The sequence below is a fragment of the Caretta caretta genome, chromosome 27 (assembly GCF_965140235.1).
Source record: "Caretta caretta isolate rCarCar2 chromosome 27, rCarCar1.hap1, whole genome shotgun sequence".
Lineage (NCBI taxonomy): Eukaryota > Metazoa > Chordata > Testudines > Cheloniidae > Caretta > Caretta caretta.
This window is the reverse complement of record NC_134232.1, coordinates 10,430,901-10,453,241: the sequence shown is the minus strand read 5'-3', so window position 1 is coordinate 10,453,241 and position 22,341 is coordinate 10,430,901. Positions and strand designations below refer to the sequence as shown.

The 22,341-nt window shown below is 40.5% G+C and overlaps 1 protein-coding gene and 1 long non-coding RNA gene across 2 annotated transcripts; both read right to left on the bottom strand.

Moving 5' to 3' along the window:
- Positions 1 to 8,489: 8,489 nt before the first annotated feature.
- On the bottom strand, positions 8,490 to 13,611 carry LOC142068322 (homeobox protein Hox-B10a-like). Its single transcript, XM_048830366.2, has 2 exons — positions 12,744 to 13,611; positions 8,490 to 8,665 (listed from the first exon to the last, which is right to left on the bottom strand). Exons 1-2 carry the CDS (start codon positions 13,282 to 13,284, stop codon positions 8,490 to 8,492), a joined length of 717 nt encoding a protein of 238 aa, XP_048686323.2. The 5' UTR covers positions 13,285 to 13,611.
- LOC142070182 (uncharacterized) lies at positions 9,134 to 12,596 on the bottom strand. Its single transcript, XR_012666183.1, has 2 exons — positions 12,370 to 12,596; positions 9,134 to 10,000 (listed from the first exon to the last, which is right to left on the bottom strand). It is a non-coding gene; the product is annotated as an uncharacterized LOC142070182 (long non-coding RNA).
- Positions 13,612 to 22,341: the final 8,730 nt, after the last annotated feature.

Sequence of the window (22,341 nt, the reverse complement as noted above, 5' to 3'; positions counted from 1 at the left end):
CTCACTTACATCAGGGTAAATCCAAAGTAACTCCATTTCCAATTGGATATAAATCGATGGAAGAACAGAATTCTGACCCACTAAGTTCCATGGGGCTCCTCATAATCATAGTTACTCTCTTGGGTAAGTGTGCGGGACCGGGCTCCTTAAGGAACAATCTCCAGTGTGTACCAGTAACAAAAAGGGTTTGTGTAAAACGCCTTGGGTAATCCTTGCGTTTTCTAACTTTTTTTAAAACTTCCCTAAGAGTCGGAAAGGCTCCGAAATGAAAATACCCCGATGTTATTAAAAGTGAAATACGAGCTTGCTGAGTACTTTGTCATCTTTCTCAGCTGTATTGCCTTACAGGAATGATTTTCAAAACTCAATCTCTCTCATAACGGATTCGGAGGAACTCTCCAAATGTTATGATAGCTTGAAAAGGAGTGGACAGATTTAAGTGCATTGTGGCCCTCAAACTTGGTTGGCTGGTGGGAGTGTGTTTATGATATAAATGATGGATAAACAGCCACGGCGGTGGTGGTGGTGATGGTGAATAAGTGTGTGCGGAACTATTGAACATTAATTGAAGCCAAACACCTGTTCTGGGGTTGCAAGATAAATAGGGCATGTCTTACCTGTAATAAATATATTCTTGGAAGAATCCTGGTGCACCTCCTATAAATAATTATGAAGCATGTCAGCTGCTGAGTATATAATTTTCTGTAGTATATAAATTAAAACCAAAAAGATTCCAAGAGCCTAACGCTGAAACAGAATCCAAAGGTCTTGGGATCCCTAATGAATGGAAACCACACAAGGAGATCTGCAGAATGAATCTATTTTGGCTACTTTGGAGGTTTCTGTTTGTCCGATGGTTTATTTTTAATTTGCATCACCCATATTTCATCTTCTTGTATCCTTTGGGGGGGGGGCGAAGGAGGGTTGGAGGATGGTCTGCCTTCTTCTTCACAGCTATATTTTAATACCAAATCTATCTGTTGTGAAGATGCACTTTTATGTGTGTACTTTGGTGTACATTGTAGAGAATTGGATGATAATAATAACGACACACACCAGAAACTGCATGAAAAGTTCAGTGCTTTGCAAACAACTTGGACCAGGAAAAGCCAAAGAGAAATTGACTGTATTAGAGATTCTCAATGTAAATTGCACGGGTGCAACTTTGATATATTTGGACAGATGACGTACAAGTTCTGTTTGATTTATGTACTAGATGGATTCATTTTAGAGCTGTGCATTTATGAACTGGATACAGGAAGCGGAACTGGGAATAGTTATTTCCCAGAAATCTAGAATAGCCGCTTTTTTTAGTTTTGTTTTCAGCATCCCTGCCAAACTTTCCAAGTCCTTTTGGCTGTGAGGAAAAATGCTAAATATTTTGTGCTTGGACTGGAAAGCCAAAGCTTTTTTGAACCCAGCTGCTATTTATAAATAACATTTATTGTTTACGGGAGGGGAAAGAAATAATTTCTAAATAGCTCTTCCCATTGAAATACACATCTGCCAAATTTCACCCTGAACAATCAGCTACTTGGGCTGATAGTTCTCTGCTGAAAACAGCCAAATATAAAGTGTGTTTTAAATACGAAGATTATAACTCGGTGTAACAGTCACATTTTACTGATTTATAAGATCTGGCACAAGAAAAAAAAGACGATCCATTTCTTACCAAAACCACAGTTACCCCCCCCCCTTTTTTTAAAGAAAAAAATCTGTTGTTGCCAGTTATTAGAAATGGCACCTTTTCCCATGAGATTTTTCTTCCTTATCTTCCACTTGAAGAAGATGGAACCGTTCTGCGGACACAAAAGCTTTGATCCGGTATTCCTTTCTAGGGCAAAAAACCCATTGACCTCAATAGTTCTATCTTAAGACAGAATTGGGTAAGGATTGTAGGAGTTCTGAGCCAAGAGGCCAATATGGCGTCTGTGCACAATGTGTATCATATCCTTTCATTTAAGAGAATTTCACTGTGTCATGCAGTTTTTCTTTTCAGTACATAAGGGCAAGATGGAGTGAATAAAAGTTGGGAATGAACTTCATAGCTACCGAGCGATTGAAGGGCCAGATTCCAAGATAACCCCAAATCCCAAATATCCTAGCGTTCATTCGGCAGCTGGGAAGAACATTCAGCGTTAAAGCATAACAACCAAGCTAATAACTGATTAAAAGGGAATAAAAAGAGAAAGGAAGCAGACTTCAAAACTCAGCATAAAACAGCAGCACAAAACAGAATGTTTACATTTACACGAGTCTAAAACGTTATGAAAGGAAATTCAGTCAGGGGTACTTGCAAAACTCATGAGGAGGGCGAATAATACATAAATAAATAAATAAATAAATAAAAATAATCAAAAAGGTCCTGAAGAGTAAAACCTTTCTTTCAAAAAGTGAAATAAGTTTCTGTAGCCTAAAAGCAGAAGCATCTACCTTTACCACTTCCTGTGTTGCCTCTGAGTATGAATACCGCCGTCTGTTCAAAATCCGCAAGTGGTGAGTGGCGGGGGATCGGGGGGGGGGAGGAAATCCTGGTCTGAAGAGAAGCAAAACAACTTACACATGTGGACAAGAAACGAAACTTTACTCTGGCTAAAAACACTATCCGAAACGAGGGTTGTAATCTTAGCAGTTAATAACGCATTTAGACCCCTGGTACAGTAAAACCTTGTGTGCCTTTTAAAGGACAAGCTGTGGGAAAGAAAATTAAAATAAAAGTGGGATTGTTGCTTTGAACCAGTATTGTGGCTTTCGCCCTTTGAAAGAATATGATAAGTTGTTTGAAATAAGTGGGGGTCTGAGTCTCCTCTGGCTGCATGTGGATTTTCACACATGGAACTCCACTGACTTCCGGAGAGCGGCTGCTGGGTTAGTGGAATCCGAATCGGGTCTTGGGATAGAATTGGGACCCAAACATATTATTGGAGGGGGAAGAGGGAAATGGAATTAACAAGCCATGGTAGTGAGAGAAGGCCGGTGGCTTCCACCCAGGGACAGAAGGAAAAGAAAAGCACACTAGAATTAGGTCGTTAAATAATTCCTTCAATAAAATCTATGGCATGAGACCTTGCCAAAAGAGAGAGAGAGAGAGAGAGAGAGAGAGAGATGGGGGGTATTCTTTCAAATAGCTATTTTTACAGCACTTTGCCAACAGCTTAGACTCATACTGAATGGGGTTGAGAGAATTTTAGGTAGACTGGAGCGCTGCGAAAGAATAAGATGTTGGGGTTAATTTGGTGCATTTAACAGGAGTTGTTCATTGTCATTCGTGTGTGTGGCGGGGGTGGGGGAGTGCAGAGCAGGAGCTGATGTTATTTTGCAAACGAATCCGTTATTATACGGAGCTTTCTGTAGCAATCCCAGCATCGCTGCTTCTCCAGGTGAAGTCGCTCTTATCCTTCTGATTTGGAATGAAAAGAAAACAAACCGCTTCAGATATAAGCCAGGCAAATCAGATGCATCATGGCAACTAGTTTTTAATTCACATATAGGATGTTTCCCCTTTTTCCTTCCCACCGCCCTTTGGAAAATAGACCCAGTTCTGTTTTCAACCGTGGGGGTTCGGGGGGGGGGGGATTCTGATCTCAGTTACAGCACTGTTACTCCATTAGCTTCAATGAACCCTGCTGCTGTCTTTACACTGGGGCAAGTGAGATCAAAATCTGGAGGCCATGCCTTTACAAGACAGGTTAGTGTTCGCCTTATGGGGATACTATTACCTAATCGTTGATTATTAACTTTGCAAGATTGTTCATTTCCGGAGCGATGTTCTGGTGATAACATAAATATCACTTTGTTTCTATTATAAAGACTCACAGAACTTATTACAAGTATGGAATGCAAATAGTTTTATGCTGACTTCCTCCCGCCCCCCCCCCCCCCCCGTTGTTTTTTTTTTTTTTCTGAATGGCTGCTAGTTTAATAGGGAAGATGGGCACATTGCCTACAACAATCACCAGTTGCAGGGATAAAGCATGCCCCTGGTTAAAGGCTATAAAACAGTTTTTTACCATTCTGACCCTAGAATAAACTGAATTCACAGCAATCCTTCGGCTACAGAAGAAATAGCAGATAATATTCTAAACTTGGATATCCCCTCCATCTTTAGTAATTCGAAACTCAAAGTGTGAGGCAAGCACACTTAAAAAAAAAAATCTCGCCCCAGACGATATAATATTTACTTTTATGCTCATTTCAGAAACTGGTATACAGAAAGCTATTTCCATTCTTTGATATCATTACACAGTATAAATATAGTTTTTAGGAGCCTACTAACGTGGAATATTTTAGGTTACCGAGAAATAACTTTGATCATCAATATTTCTACCACAGTGGGAGGCTTGTATTTAAACACTTTTGCATGCATTATCCTTGGTTAGCTTCATTTGAAGATCATATCTTTTAAGTTAAACGATAAACGGTTGTTTTACTACTAAACCGAAAACAAATTATCTACAGCCTCACACGGAGGCGCGTGTGTACCCACCTGTAAAAATATTTTTAATTTATCAGTATAGAAAAACACCAATGTGCACGTGGAGTACATAAGTAGCATCTGTTCTTAGTCCATATTATGTTCAACTCACTTTGTAGCTACCGTGTCTATTTCGAATGTAGGTAGAGAAGAAACAGGAGATCTCAAGAGATAACCGATTGCACAGTACCATTCAAACTATGTCTGATAAATAACTGAAATAGAAAGGTTTCAGAGTAGCAGCCGTGTCAGTCTGTATCAGTAAAAAGAAAAGGAGGACTTGTGGCACCTTAGAGACTAACCAATTTATTTGAGCATGAGCTTTCGTGAGCATCCGATGAAGTGAGCTGCAGCTCATGAAAGCTTATGCTCAAATAAATGAAATAGATGCACCTTTGTATGCATCTTTGCAATAGGGTTTATAATGAACATAACTTAATAATTCGGGGCAACTGAAGAAACCTGGAGGGAGTTTTAGTGTGTTCCCTGAATTAATATTTTATAATTTAAGCATAGATGTGGATTTCTTATTCAAAAAACAAACAAACAAACAAACCTCCATTCCCTTTATATACATAAAGGAATTATGGAATATATTTTTAAGAAGTCTCCTGTTGGGAACGGATCCTGATCCCACTGAATTTAGCAGGAGCAGGATGGAGCCCTTCATCAGTTGTTAAATTGTTTTGTGCCTCATTATACATTCTCGCGCAACGGTACTGAAACAGAATTTTGAAGGAAAAAAACAACCAAACCCCTGCCTGCATAATCCCTGATTTTTATTCTTATTTTTTGCAAAGCTAACAGGGACTGTTGCCAACTTGCTTGGCCCTTAGATACTAAAAAATTCGTTAATATGGTTTGAGCTGACAAATAAATAAAGGAATAAATAAATAAATAAACGTACCTATCATTTTCCTCTGATCCAACTGCCTGAATAAACAAAATCGAGGAGAATAACTGGAGTAAATCAGGTAGTTTTATGTTCTTGTGTTTAAAAATAAAACCCCAACAACATGAAACTACCTAATTCACAGAGCAGTTCTAGTTCTTTCCTGGGTCAAAGGCTAAAATTACCAAGAAAGGCGCCCGGGCGGCCATTTTGTTTGACATCACTTACAATCTGAACTTTTATAATAGAAAACAGTTGCTAGGAAACAAAAGCAACAAAAGGGTCTTTTCAAAGACAAAAAACCCCTACGATTTCACGAAATATCCATTCAGATTATTTCCTATGTACAGTGTCTAGAACGGATCTCTCCTGCAGGAGTTTACAAATAGTTTACAAATAGACTAGAGGAACCAGTAAAATGCTATTGAGTTTGAGAAACAAAAGATGATCTCAGCTATAAATAGAGCACAAAAATTTTAATAAAAGCAAATGAAAGCATCTTTTCCCGTGTGAAAATATTTTTTGAAAAATCTGATTTTTGTTAAAAAAAAAAACAACCGCCAAATATTTGGACAACTTCCTGCTGACAATAACAATAACATAAAACCAGTGAATTCTGGAAATCAAAAATCATAATTCATTTTCTCTCTCCCACACCCCAAAAAGTAAGTATAACTTAATCCAATTTTTCAAAAAGTTTGAATCGATGGGAACAATAGGAAGAGCATCGCCACATCTCTTCTATAGCTATAACCTAGCAACCTTAAGGAACTTATCTTTTTTTGCATTGAATATATAAATGATATGTTTACAGTGATTATATAAAATAATTACCAATTTTATAAAGGGGGAGAATTAGACCTAGCAAGCTGAGGAGAGGGTGAGGAAAGATGGTTGGATAACAGCCCCAAAAGGAGTTTTTGCTGAGGTTCAAGGTTCTGTGAGATTTCCTTAATTCTTAGAAGACTTTTAGAACTTTTCAAGAACATGAAAGGATTTAAATTTAGATTCCTTTAAAATATATAACACTGAGATTTTCTACTTCAGTTTTCCCGCTGCCATCTTTTTTTAAGTGTCATAAAATATAAATTAAATGTCTTACCTCGTGCGTTGTATTCTTCTATAAGTGGGTTAAATAAATAAATCAACTCACTCGAAAGACAATGAAGTAAAGATAGCCATGTTTCTAAAGTACAAGTTTCCTAGCGTTTAAAAGTTCATTAGAAGAAAAACCAAACCAAACCAAACCCACCACAACAACTAGTCCGAGTTCAAGAGATGCAGGGAGGAGCCTGAAACTTGACTATAACTTAGCTTCATTTCATTTGCAAAGCCTTTAAAGACTGGACGGGGTGGTATATAAATCTATTGTACCGGAAATACAATAAAACTTAGCCATGTTGTTGAACTTCAAACAGTTTACATCACATCAGGCGGTGAACAGAAAGAAAACACAGATTTAAAAGAAAACACCACAACACCACCATCCAACCATACATTATAAAAAGAGAAATAATTTACGATCAGAATATCAAGCAGCCTAGATTTTTATTTTTGTGCAATATTAGACCTTTTTATTGAAAAATACAAGGCATAGAAAAAATATTAGTAAGCCTCTCTGGCATCGACTGGGATTTAAAACAAAGATACACTTTTTATTTCAAATGTATCGTTTCGTTTTTGATCACAGTCATGACTCACAGTGCACCAGAGAGGGGCAGGTTCAAGTTTAAATCAAACTCTGGAAAAAAGTCAAAAGGCTATACTGCTATCAAACTTTATTTGTGTTTCATTGACAAATAATCCACGCCCCACACCTGTCAAAACGTCTTATATTGAATTCTATCTGCTACAGAGACTTTTTTTAAAAAATTGAAACCACTAGATCAAACATTTTTCATTTATCTTCTTCAAAGCTTCCAGCGTTGGAGTGACATTGGTACTGAGAGCTCTTCCACTTATACAAAACAACAAACTGAAAGAATATGTTTATCATTGAGCTTTCACTGCTCAAATTTGGAAATTAAATACACCACCCCCCATCAAATTACAGACTGAAACATAAATAAAACGACCTAGATAAGTGTGAAGTACAAAACTGCATGTGCCATATAATTTCACGACCAGGTTTAAAATAAATAATGGAAAGCTTAATAATAATCATAATAAAACTACATAAACTATATATTGGGTTTAATCCTTGAGCTGGAATAACATTTTAAAGTAATGGGATTCCCCCACCCCCACCCCCTTTCTGGCTGTTGCGAAAGTTCTTCAAAAGGTTTTAAATTTAGGCGTCACAGACCAGCTCCTGCTCTCATATAGTTAATGGATATCTTAGCTATAGGACAACTTCCACTCGTCAAGAGATACCTGCTAAAATAATTAATAGGCAAGGGAAAATGAAAGTGTATGCGTATATATCAATATATGTATATCTGTGTCTGTATCTATTTTATATATATATATATTATATATATATTATATATTATACATATATATATATGTGCTTTTGACGCTCAAGTTCTCATTATGTTTTATTTAGACCTGCACCACGCTATGGTTTTATTAAAATATTGTTACAACAGCTGTTTGTCAGGGTTCCCATCCATCAGAACTAGCCTCTGGGAGTATTTGTCATCAGTTCTGTAAGAGTGGGGGAATATTTTCAGCCAGAATGTGTTACATATGGAAGGTGCTTATCGCATTTAAATGGATAAGATTAAAAAGTTGTCTTAAAAACCCTTACTGTCTAGCATTGTAGGAGCGCCATTCGAAAGAAATGTCAGTGGGGCTATTACTTTAGAGTGAATTCTTTTTAACTATGCTTCAGCCTGAAGGATATATCACAAACAGAAAACACTACGTCGGAATATTTCTTAACCACATGGTTTAAGAGATAATAAAATATATATTTGAAACCCCTTAACATTGTTACAGCAGCGGTAACAAAGACAAAAAAATAAATATTACCCCTCCCTTTCTTCCCCACAAATTGATTTGCGTTGGTTTTATTTAGTCACTTGTCACAATGAGAACTGAGCTGTTAAATTCTGGTCGCACCCAATTATCTTTGGTCATTTTTTTTCAGTTTCATCCTGCGGTTGTGGAACCAGATTTTGTCTAATCTGTGAAGCTGGCACTTCGTCTGACCTCTAGGCGGCGCTCTCTGGTCAAATACATAAAGAAGAATTTCTTTCCCAGCTCCAGCGTCTGGTATTTAGTATAAGGGCTTCTTTTTTCCTTTCCACCCTTTGCAGTCAGCCAGCTGCCAGTTATAGCTGCAGCTTTTGAATCCTCTGCCAAGTATAAGACAAACATTTGTAACTGTGTTTTGATGCAAATGAAAAAGAAAGAAAGAAAGAAAGAAAGAAAGAAAGAAAGAAAGAAAGAAAGAAAGAAAGAAAGAAAGAAAGAAAGAAAGAAAGAAAGAAAGAAAGAATAATTTTCTATTCATTAAAAGAGTCAGAAAACGCAACTAATTTGTCCACTTTAAAAAAAAAACTAGTTCTCTGTAAACCAACTTCAGAGGAAGGTACCTGAATTTAGACTGTCAGTAACAATCTTTTAGCTCCTTTTTCACTGAACCCAGGTATCTGTTGTGAATCCCAGATAAAAGAAATTGAATTATGCTTTTAAAAAAAGTTTCTGTAAGGCATGGAATAACCAAGATTTTTCCAGTCCCAAGCAGCTTTATATGAGATAGCAACCCAGGAATGAAATTAAAACCAGAAGCCTTTATATTACACAACTGCGTAGTTTTACAGTTTTCTTATTACCAGCGGAACTCACTTTATTATATTAGTCGTTCACTGACGTTCAGGCGTACATAAATGAATCAAATGCATCACATTTTGCGAGGACCAGTCTTACAATGCAGACTCGAAGACTAAAGCCGCAGCATCACACATGGCGATTAGCAAATTAATACAAGGCGCGCAGTGAAATAACCCTGATCAGAGATAATGAAACGACACAGCCTTCGTCTCCGAAATTTAGACGCGAAAGCGATTGGCTGGAAATGTCCACAGGACATGTAAGACTCCAAGGACCAGTGAAAATCATATCCAGTATAAGATGTCATATCCCACCTTAATGTGTGCATGTACTAGAATAAAAGAGTGGTGGAAAAAATTAAGGGGGAAAAAGATATAATATAATATATAAGATATAATATAATCATCCTTGCAAAACTGAAAGAGACACCATCAATTTGTAATTTATGCTCAATTTTTTTTTTAAAGCTAAAGGTAGTTTCAGGTATTAGACCTGCTCCTGAAGCCCCCTGCCAGTTGTCTGTGGTTTTACAATTACATGTTAACAATTTATGATTGTATTGAATACTATTTGACCTCTTGTTGTGGTAAAGTTTCCCACAAAACAAAGGAGGAATTGACTGTGAAAAGTGAACCTGACTTGACACAAGTTGCTGCTGTCAAATGGGCACAATTTAAAAAAAAAATTCTCAATCTAATCTCTTTCAGTCATTTTCGGAGACAGGTGCAACGATAGAAAGTCAACATGATTCAGAGAAAAGCGATTTTTTAAAAAAAATCGACGGTGTCCATTTAAGTGAGTCAAAGAACTCAATAGGAAGCCATTCGACACATCATTTTGGTCCGTCCAGCATACACCTGAACATATTGAAAAACAGCTGTCAGTGAATGCGTTTCCAGGGCCTAAAATCATTTCTAGACTGAGTCATTTTCTGGATAGAAAACCCTAGAATCCGACCCACACCTTATATGTCATTACAGCATGATCACATCCCCCCAGTATGTGAAGAATTAAGCAAATCGAACTGTAGGAGCAAATTCTGTTTTCCATGATATAGATCCTTGTACTTAAGAGCAGAATCAGGTCTCCCAACAGCGGAGAGGAATTTTTCAGACACTAAGAAATATATATAAAAAAACCCCTACGGACCTGGTTCCCTCACAGTTAAAAGTTTTCTCAAAATACTTCTCTTATTGTCTGCAGGTGCTAAATATAAGTGAACGCTTTGTAAGGAAGATAAAAACCAAAAGTGTTCCTCTGTGGCAAGGCACAAACGCTAAACTATATTTCCGCAGCAGCGTGCTTCAGGTTTTGTTTGCTGCTTTGTTTTTAATGTATTAGAGGTCAATAGCCTTGTTTCTGTGGCTAATAAGGGACATATTTAAACACACATAATCTAGTTTTTAATGCAGTTGGGGTTAAACTGATTGTCATGGTGAACGCCAATCCTTAAATTCAGCACGTAACTTTAGTCACATGAACAATCCCTTAGACAACTCACGTGAGTAAAGGCTTTCATGTGCTTAGCAGGATCGAGCTCTCAGTGTGAAAAAAAAACCCAAACTTTATTTTTAAATCTTTATTGGTCTCTGCAGACGCTGCAAAGTTACTGACTCAGTCAGTTGAAATGTTCTTTAATTAGTAGTAGAGTATTTTGGCAGAGTGGCTAAGCCTTAAAAAGTAATTTAGCAGCAGGTACAGCATAATATAGGAAACATTAGGTTGATTGCCATTAAATAATGGAATACCAAAATGTTTTTTTAAAAAAACTTATTTTATGATCCAATGAGCAGTCAATCTGTATATGCACATTTAACTTTACCAAATTAAATGTTTAGTCTAGTTGCTTCACATATAACCTCAAGGGATCATAGTGTAAACCCTTTTCTTTCAGGCATTAACCTACCAAAAAAACTTCGAAAGATTACAACATAACCTGTTTTCAGGGTTGTTGGAGTTTTTTTTTGTGTGTGTGGGGGGGAGGTAGTTTGCTTTTTGTTTTGCTTCGAGTACTTTCATCCAGTTACCTTGATTCCAGGGATACTTTTGAAAGAGGTTTAAATCTTTCTAATAATTCTCCGTTGCCAAGAATTAGAACTGCTGATTGACAAAGGCAGTCCAGGAAATATACAAAACTATGCTCTTATTTCAATAAAATATTCAAATTGCTAACCTCAGGTTAGTTTCAGAGGGGAATACAGTTAAGAATTAATGGATTCATTTGTTTAAATAAGCCCGTTGCACTAACAGGTCGTTTTCACGGTTTTCAACACTGTTAGTAGAGAACTAGAGAAAGTAGGGAACTTCCAGGCAATTGAACTTAAAGTTACAATAATTGTGAAGCAAAATGTATATCTATCTATCTAAGCTCTATGGAGAAACAGCACTATAGACGTGGAGAGGAACATAAACCGGACGAGTTCTCCCGAGGTGGGTGGACTTGGCAGTCCTGTTGAAATGACCGCATAATTTCAAGTCTAAGAGACAGCCCTTCTTGTCCACTCAAAGGATAGCAATTACATAACCAATATAAATAGCGCCGTTAAAAATGTATCAGGAAGCAAAGAAATTAGGATGGCTTCGTGAAAATAAAAAGGGTAACTTGGCTAAAGCGAGGTAGTCCATTAAAAGTGCAATCTCACAATTTGGTGCTTTTATTATGAAGATCCTGGTTGCAGTTTAAGAAATCCCCACCCTCACGTATACCCCCCAGCAGAAAAGTCCTCTTTGCCATTTCAATACTTGTGGTGAGTCCACAATTTTGCATAGCCTTGGTGATTTCATTTTAATTCGATTTCTAGGGTCGAAAGCGATAGCTGTTTTTTTAAAGCCATGTTTGATTATGGACTGGAACGATGACCTCCCTCTCCCCCAAATACACACAAGCTAAAGGAGACACATATGGGGGGGGGGGATTTTGCCTCAGATCCAGACATTTAGGGAAAAACAAGGCAAGGCAAGGCTGGCTTTAGGTAAATATTTCAGAGGGTTGGAATTAAATTATAATTCAAAAAACAGGTCTAATGGGCAGTTCATGTAGCTAAACTGCCCTGGAGTTTCCTACACAGGTGTCTGCAAGTCTGATGAGAAGAATGCAACATTCTTTGGAATCTACACATGGGAAATTATCAGGGCTCAGCAGGTTATGAAAAGAAACCCTCCAAATTAGTTCCCCGGTCGCCTACCCACCTTTATTCCAAACGTACTGTGTCCATAACTGACTTACCTGTCTGTCTGTGACTTTGGATCTCTTAGCTAGAAGAATATCAGGGCAAAAATGCGTTTTCGTTTACGGTACAGCCTAGACATCGCGAAAAAAAAAAATCTTTCCAAGCGCTGGGTTATTTTCTTTTATTTTTAAATCTTTCCTATGGGGCCACTCAGGAATGAGGGCTGTAATTGAGTCGGCCATGAATGCTTGGGTGCTGTAAATTAATTTTTAACTAAAGGGTCATTGTGTTAGTGAGGGGAGGGGGGGAAGCCCACCTCCCCCCCCCCGCCCTCCCCCCCCCCCTCCGCTCCTTGGCAGTCTGGCTAAAATCACCTTGTTTCGACTGCAAACCTGCTTTTGGCCTTCTTTTTTTTGCTTTCTGTACCCACCTTGTATTTCTTGCGCCGTTGGGTCGTCTTTAGGCCTGTCTAAAAGTGAAGCCTCCTGGAGGAAAAAACGCTGCTCTTCCGTTTTCCCCGTCCCGGATGATCCATAGCCGGGTTTCAGTCTAATGGAAGCTTCATAGTCCCCCTTTACAGTATCCGAGCAAGATGACGAAGGGCTGCTTTCTCGCCGGTGCCCGGTAGCAGCAGGAGGGGTGAAGTGGTCAGGCAACGAAAGCACCTGGGAACCTGCAGGCTTGGTGGCTACCTGGGGCTGGGAAGAGGTGCCGATGCTTTGGCTAGGTCCAGTCCCGGGGCTGGTGGTGGCCCCAGTTTCGGACTCAAGCCTGGAGAAAGTGGACCCCTCTGGCTGCGGGGCTGGATAGTTCTCGTCATCAAATCCCAAACTGGACGGCTCGTCTTTGCCTCTGGGTGCACCCCCACGGGGATCTCTGTGCTGGGGAGCACCGCGCCCTGCTGGGTCCCCCCAACCTGAGTGGAAGGGAGGCGGAAGGTACCGCAGCGGTCCTGGCTGGTGACGACTCATCTCACCCCAAAAGGAGGTAAGGGAAATGTTTCCCCCCCCCCCATCCCCCAGTTTGCAATGGGAAGAAGGGGAGGGGCGGGGGGGGAGATGGGGGCCGAGAAGCAGCTGTCACGGATTGTTTTGGGCCCTAGCACCGATGGGAGGGTCGTCTGCACATGGAGCAGCACCGGGATCTGTGGGGCTGGGGCTGTGACAAAATATACTTTGGGGGGAAGGGAAAAAAAGGGTCTCTAGCAGTTGACTTATCTGTTGGAAAGGGCGTCTGCGAGCAACTTCCGGCGAGCGAACCAATCCGAGGTGGACGTGACCGCTAGGGCCATCCCATGGTGTCAATTTTAATGGGAAACTTTGCTGGGTTTTTTTTTTCAGGGGACTGGGTGTTTCCCCTCCCCAAAAAGAAAACATCTGTAGCTAAAGTTGAGCTTCTCCTTGTCTCTCCCTCCAAGCGCGTGACTCTAATACAATTATTATTAACCTCCCCAATAATATTTGGGGATGTTCCTGGGTATTTTTTAGGAAAGACTTATTGCATGAAACCTTTGATGGACAAGGGAGAAGGGATCTGAGCTGTGAAGAGGGCGGGAATGTATATCTGATCATGGAAGGCACACCTCTTCCCTCTACACAGAACTAAATTTTAACAACAAGAAGTTGATTTCCCAATTACACTTTTTTAACCCTGCCTTTGGAAGTTAGGGTTAAAGGAACTGAATGGAGAAGGTAACCTAACCAATCCATTGGCTGTATCCACACATACAAAGAGAGAAATATGCATACACCTATGGTATAGCTATTAAAATATATATACAACTGGGACATACATTAAATATATACACATATGGCAGACACAACCGTACATAGCACGTTAAAGACAAGACGACCTGGCCTCCTATTCCAAATTTATCTTATATTTTTTCAATTTTCATACTGATGGGGACTATATAAATGAACCAATAAGTAAATAATTGCATTAAAAAAACTAATCCCCCTTCTGAAAGTTGAAAAGACGGGTGACTCGTCCTGCATTTCATTATGTTGCCTTTTTTTCGGATCATCTGGATGGTTTTCCACCGTTATTAGTCACGAGCAGCTGGAATTGAGCATGTCAGCAAAAAAAGAATTCGAATGCTTTTGAGGCAGGCCATTATGTATTTACGATCGCTGGACTGTGAAATGAAACAAGTGTTACTTTCCAGGATTAAATATTTGTGGTGGCGCTAGGTAGAGTTTCGTCCATAATGGACTCACACAGAGAAATGGTCTAACTTGGTATGCGCATATTTGTTCCGATTAGTTTTTCCAATAGGCTAACTTTCTAAATTAACTCTTCCCCCTCCCCACGAAATTCAAGGTCTTGGCCGGTTGTTCAAGACATAGCGGAATAAGAACATTGCCTTGATAAGCAAAGTTCAATGCTCTAGCAACGGGAAACGCGGCGGGCCTGATTCTGACCTCCAATCTGTGTAAATCAGCAGTTACCCCGATGAACTCAATGGAGTAATGGGGTGTAAACCCACGAACACTGGATCAGAACCAGTGAGAAAGGCATTTATTGCATAAACTGTTTTAGATTGTACCTTTCTTTAAAAGAAAGAAAGAAAGAAAGAAAGAAAGAAAGAAAGAAAGAAAGAAAGAAAGAAAGAAAGAAAGAAAGAAAGAAAGAAAGAAAATCTTGCCTTGGAAGAAAGAAGGAAGCCAAGTTCTGCACACCCCACAGCAGTATGTATTATACATGTGAATCATAGAATCATGTGCATTTTTTGTAATGGATTATTTGCAGGTTTCGACGAGTGGTCGCACAGGACATTTAAAAAACATTCTGAATGAATCCTATCTCTGTCGTTGAGGGGGGAAAATGATGTTATATGTGACAAAATCCTCCCCCTGCTCTCATTGAAAACCCTTTAAATTTCGGGGGGTTGAATGGACACTTTCCAAACTCCGCAGTTTGGATCAGAGAGTTATAAATTGCAGGATGGGGGCAATCTTTGGAAACTGCCTATCCAATTTCGCCTTGAAATACAGCCGCCCTCTAAGGAATAAGCAGGCAGGGAAGATATTTTTCGCCACAGATTGATTGAAGCTAATCTTGCGATAACATGTGATGTCTTACTTTCTCTCGCGCGCACACACATAGTGTTATTTTATCTGAGTCTTTTAAAAAGTAAGAGATTAGTAAATCACAGTGGATAATTCACTCAAAGACAGACAATCTTGACAGCTGTTTGCGAGCTCCAAAAACTGGTTTAACAAAACTTCCCAGAGAAGCAAAGCATCGGTTATAAAATAGCCGTGCCTGGGCTTAGACTCCTCTAACTTTTTTTCGCCTCTCAGGTGTCATTTTTAAAAGGTTTCAAACTGTTCCAGACTGTGTCTGAGATATTTTGTTCATATCAACACTGAATACGGAATTCATACATTTGACATGGAATGCGGAGAGGCATTCTTGGGTGAGACATTCCTACTTGGAGACTAGACCTCTGGCAACCGGAAGAATTTAAAATAGTCTTAAATTAAGACTCAAATAAATAATAAATAAATTGCTCAAATAAATTGGTTAGTCTCTAAGGTGCCACAAGTCCTCCTTTTCTTTTTGCGAATACAGACTAACACGGCTGCTACTCTGAAACCTGTCCTTGAATTAAGGATAATTAGTAACTGACTCTGATAAATGTATTTAAACCGTGGCTGCGAAATATACACTCCCTGTCGAAGTTTCCCCTCCCCCCCTACAGTGTTTACTTTCTAGGTGTTCCTGTGTCAAAAAAATATCTCCCCCTTTGCTGTCTACATGGGATTTTGCAAACATATACAAAACGTTGTTTCTAATGGTCGGACCTTTCCACACAGCCGTCCCCATCATCAGAACACTTGGGTGCTGGACTCTGGCTCAGTGAGAGTTTTGCCTCCAGGGTCGGGCCTTTGCTGCTAACAAAGTTTTGAGTTACTTTGCAGGCTCACTTTGTGGTTCAAAGTATCATCTCAATCTGGTTTAAGGGTAGCAACATGATAAAGAGAATTAGAGTACCCCTCACGTGCACTCAAGCCACCAGATCTGTTTATAGGTGATAGATAAGTGTTGCAAGTTTTTCATAGCGTATTCAACTGGATGTGTTTTCTGAATGACCCGTAGAAGTCTGTTACTGTTGCAGACATTTTTAGCAGTTAATTTTTCTGGAGGCGTGGGGGGGAGGGAGAGGGAGAAGGTAACTGGATAAGATCCAAAAAAGGGGATAGTATGGGGAAATCTATACCATAGCATTGCTATTGGCCTTACTAGAAGAAGAAGAAGAAGAAGAAGAAGAAGAGAATCATCTCACTTTATAATTTAATTATCCCGTTCAAGTTCACCAAAAAAACCTATAATTTGAAAGAAGTAGGGCCCGATCGATGTTAATAAAAGGGCATCCATTTCAGGAGTAGAAGGCAAGAGGAAGGTAATTTTATTTTAAAAGCAGTCTTCCCCTCCCCTTTTAAACTAAGCATTTGACCACGAAAAACGAAATCTTGGCAAATCTACTGCCCATGTAACATTCAGTGAAGCAGACTGCAGAGTCTAGTCACACGATGGCCATCGCTAAATGTACCTACAATACACAGTGGGCCCAATTCCGATTGCATCCGGGCAGTTAATCACCCACCAATTCCAGAGTCTTTAATTTTAGTTCAAGAATCTCCCTCCCTCCTCCCCCCCCTCCCCCCCATGGCTTCATACTTCTGAGAATCGACAGATATTCATGTGATCCGTATTATATTATCTCTCATGCTAGGCTTGCTACTTGATCAAGCACAGGCGATTATATCGTATATGATATGTTGAAACGATTTGTTTTGCGTTGTTTAGGTAACATTTTAAATATCCTCCGTATTTTCTTTGGTGTTTTTAAAGTGAACCCGACAAGTGGATTCTCCCCCCCCCCCCCCCCACGTCCCACCCCTTTCCAACGGTCTGCTGAGCCGCTGTAAAGCCATGGAAAGCCATGGAGAAAGCACAGGGTTTTGAAAATGGTGCCACATGAAGTCAAGTCACATGGTGATCAGAAAAGAGATGCTTACAATGTTGCTTCTGACAAAGGCTTCATTTCCAGCCTAAAATGTTAAGTCCTTAGACCGCTTTCATTGGCAAACTATGATGGTAACTAAAGTATTAAAATATCTTGCCTATACTCGAAATACCTTATTTATTCTTACGATCTATCTATCTACCGATCTATCTATCCCCCCATGCACCCCTTCTATCTATCTATCTATCTATCTACCTATCTATCTATCCCCCCATGCACCCCTTCTATCTATCTATCTATCTATCTATCATAGCCACTGCTTTCACTAAAGGGGTGTCATCTTTAAACCTAAAGGCCTGTTTAAAAAACAAAACAAAAACCAAACCCACAAATCTTTCTTGCAAAAAGTCACCTTACCTGAGTTTTACACCGAAAACTACAAGGTAACAATTTATTTTATGACCCAAGTTACAGGACACAGTTTCATATCACTCCTTCATTTAACTTTGTCTCTCTTTGTGTGTTTGATTTCCCGCTCAGACGCCTAGGGATTTAGCATGAATTTAAACACTCAAACCTTGCAACGGGAGTTGACTCACGACTTGGTCTGAACCCGCCGGATGGTCAGAACGTCTGGCGTCGAATCCTGCTCTCAGCTGGGTGGATTTTCAGCCTTTCACATGCCACTTCAATCACCCTCAAGGCAGGGAAAAGGAAGAGGAAAATAATAACCAGAGGAACACCTCAACCAGCAACAGTTTCAACACCTCCAGCAGGAAAGTAATCAGATATATTTTTTTCCTCCTGGCTCAGACGCCATGACTTCTGCAAAAGGTGTCTTTGATCCTTCCCTTTAAGGCCCATGCCATAAAAAAAGAAGTCATAGCTAAAGTCCACTTTAAAGTGAAGAGATTTGAGCCCTCTTTTGCTCGCCCCCGCCCCCTTCTTCGTCTGAGGACCTTCCCTAAGAGTTTTTATGATTCCTCCCTGTGCAGTGTCAAAGCTTCGCCGCACCTAAAGTGGAATGGGCCCTTGTTACTACAGAGCTGCGTACAGAGCAGACAGGCGGCTAAACTTGGCCATATCTAGCTTCTCAATCTCTTCCGCTCTCTAGTTCAGGAAGGCGTGTGGATTTCCTCTATTCCGCCATTAAAAATAAAATAAAATAAAATAAATAAAAAGGTGGATCCGAAAATCAATAGGTACAAAGAATCTCCAGACTGGCTGGTTGCCTACCTCAGTGGCAGGCGGCCAATCCACTACATCACCCTGAAACTATTTAGCAAGCGTCCCGCTGAAATGGGGTCTTTTAAAAGACTCTCCCTCCACCCCCTCTTCCCAAACGCCACTGGCTCTCATATATTATTTGGGCTAATGTGAGGTTGTTCTCTTTCGTGTAGGGGGTGGGATTTGTATAGACAACCGCCTTCCATTGCTAGGAATTTGGAGACAGAATCCCCTGTTGACCAAGGATAGTTTTCTTGGGATTAGAAATGTCTGACCTTGAAGGTCACAGGTCATGGTCTTGAATAAGGAACAGACTCTTACAGAAGACTACGTTGGGCTGGTGAGGCTTCCAACAAAAAGAACGCCTTTTGTTTGGTACTAGAACCAGACTCCTCCCTCAAGAGTTATGGACCTCCTCAAGGTGATCAAATACCTGCAGATAAAGCAAAATAAACATTTTGACACATTTTCTGGGGGTGTGATGGGGAGAGGGAAAGAGGGCTGGAGCCACAAGATCTTATTATTTATTATTTGTGTTCTAGGAGGGCCTAGTAGCTACAGCTGAGAAGAAGGTCTCATTGGGCTAGGTACAAACACAGAGAAAGAGAGTTCTGCCCACAGAGGTTAGGCCCAGATCCTCAAAGATATTTAGGTGCCTAAATGACATGGATTTCATCCTAAATACACTGCTAGGGGAAAGGAAGCAACATTATCCCCATTTTCTAGAGGGCAAGAAAGATGAAGTGATGCAACCAAGGTCCCACAGGAAGTTTGTGGCAGAGCCAGAAGCAGAGTCCATGCCTCCTAAATCCCAGTCTGATGGCCTCACTACACAAACACCCTTCTTCTCTTCCCACTGGGCTATGGGATTATTGTGCTGCCTGGGGCAAATCACATCACCATTCTGTGCCTCAGTTTCCTCACCTGTAAAATGGGGATAATAATACATGCCTCCTTTACAGCATTGTTGTGAAACTTCATTCATGTTTTCAAACAGTGCTAGGTCTGTACATGGAAGTATTACAAGTATCATAAACATTCCCAAGTGGAGAGAGGTGGATGTCACAGATATTCAGTGATAAAAGCCCTATATTAAATAACAAACACAAAACTACTTCAGTCAGCAGTGATGCACCTTTCCATGAGTTCTAATGGTTTAGGAGTTTGGTAAGGGTTACAGACACATGAAACATATAGGACCAAAAATTGTTACCAGTTCATGATTGGTAGGTTGTTTATGTGAAAAGGAGCTGGCAATGCCAGTCCAGTTTGGAGAGGAATTCTTGTGTACAAATCACAGTTAGAATTTACTGTTCCTGTGTTGTCTCAGCAAAGAGGCCAAGGGATTGAGTGGGCCAAGGAAACTGAATTCTCTATAGGCATCCCTAGAGATGGTCCCTCCAAATCAGGAATGGGCTATATTTATTTAATGGTGGAGTCATCTGAATTGTACCAGTTTGAGGACAAAGAGGACTTCACTCTCCAGGATTGTTTAATTAGGCACCATTCACTAAGTCCGGATCCTATAGACTGTTACACATATGCTTAGCGTTACACAGGTGAGGAGTTCTATCAAGTTCAATGGGGCTACTCACATAAGTTGAAGTTACTCTGGTGCTTGAGTGCATGCGGGACCAGGGCCTTAATGTACTCTTTGAAAAACAAGAATTTTTATAATATTATGGTCTGATTTTCAGGAGAGCTGAGCACAGGTGTCTATCACTGAAGTCCATGGGAGCTATAGAATCTCAGCACATTTGAAAATCAAGCCATTTGGTCCCAGTCCTGCAATTAGTTAAGTTGCTCCTTAATTTTATGCAGGCAAGTATTCCCACTGTGTTCAATTGCATTAAAATTAAACACATGCATACATATTTGAAGAACTAGGGGCCTGATGAATTGCATAAAACTGTCTCCCTATATTTCAACACAAGTGTAGGTAGATATTGAGGTATAAATATTGGAGGTAGATATTGTCATATCTTCAATGGCAGCAGATGCTAACTGGCACTGTGCAGTCACCTTTATTCAAACTGCACACTGGATTATTTGAAGAAGAAGTGGTAGGTTTGCTTCTTATTTAGCGACAAATAATATGCCGCTTTCAGAGAACGAGCATTCAGTACACCTGAAAATTGCAGTAAACCAGAATTGACTTGGCCAGTCTCTCAGATTATGTAAATCAGGGTGGCTCCAGTGACATCACTGGGTTGATCAAGGAGTTTATCAAGGCAAGGAGAGGAATGCTAGGGACTATGCTTCCAAAGATCATTCAGAACACTACGGTTGGTTATTTACAATTATCAACTGAGGAAAAATATTTGAAAAAGTTAATTTCACTCTCCTTTCTTTTAAAGTATGTCCTAGTAGCTGTGACCTCCAGAGATTAGACGGGTGAAGGCAAACAGTCAGCAACACACACAAATAGAATCATGTCATGCATATACATACTACACGCATACACACACACATATAGTCATGAATACGCATGCGGAAAGAATTTTGCATGTCTAAAAATGGGATTGGACATCTGTATGAGTCAGGGGTAGAGAGGGAGGGTTGTCAGGGATAGGAAGGAGAGTGTAGTGGGTGCTCAGCATGGGAAATGAGGGAAGCCACCACTGGCACTTGGAAGGTGGGGGTATGGGCAGAAGGGTGGCGGGGAGGCTCCCAGTGATTCACACTGGGGGTAGCTCCTCCCAGGCTCAGCCCAGTCACCCTGGTGCCTACCTGTTCCTAGACGCCATGGGGTTAGATCCAGCCCATCCGTAGGGTGACCATATTTCCCTCAACTGAAAATGGGACACTGGGTAAGCAGTGATGCCAGCCCAGCCGTGCACAGGGCTGGTCTCAGCCACCTGGCATCGTTGCTTGCCTGAGCCCTGCCACGCAGGGCCGTCAACCCAAACCAGGGCTGACAGCCTGAGCCCCACCACATGAGGCTGGCCCGAGCCTTCTGGCATCGCTGCTTGCCTGAGCTGACATCACGGAGGTCATGACTTTTTTTTTGGCAAAACTGGGCATTTGTCCCATTTGCTCTTGCCTGAAAAAGTCCTCTGTGCCCCCCCTCCCCCTCCCCCCCCCCGGGCAAGAGAAAAAGAGACAAATGTCCATTTTTGCCAGAAAATTTAGGATGTCTGGTACAGAGCTTAATGGGCCAAATGGGGTGTATGGTCACCCTACCCATCCAGATCCCACTCTCACCTCTGCCCCCAGCAGCTGCAGAGTCCCACCTGGCCTGATCATGTGAAACAACTCATGTGGGGGTGAAAACGTAGATCAGCCCCTCACAGTATTTCCATTGTGCCAGCCCACAGTGCCCCAGGTTCCACCACCCCTGGATTATGCCACAACAGCCGACTGTGGGTTTTTACACCTTACTCTGACACATCTAGGACTGGTCCATTTGGGGACAGGATACTGAGCTAAATGGGTCACTGGTCTGGCCAGGATGGTGATTCCTATGTTCCTACACACACACAGAGTCACAGAAATCATAGAAATGTATGGCTGTAAGGGATCTCAAGAGGTCATCTAGTCCAGCCTACCTGTAATGAGACCTGATTAAGTATTAAGTCATGCACATACATCCTAGATACACAAAGATATAGTCATGCATACAAGCACACAGTCCCACTACTTCCCTTTACTGTTTGGAGAAAATGATTTTACAGATACAGCTGGAGGAAAATAAGTGTAAGGAGAATTTTTGTCCATGTTTATTGTTTACACAGTGCAAAATGATGAGTGAATCGTTGCTACGTTTGCATCCCATCTTCTGCTTTGCTACTACCCTGTTATTCCTTTGCCTGTTTCAAATTCTTGT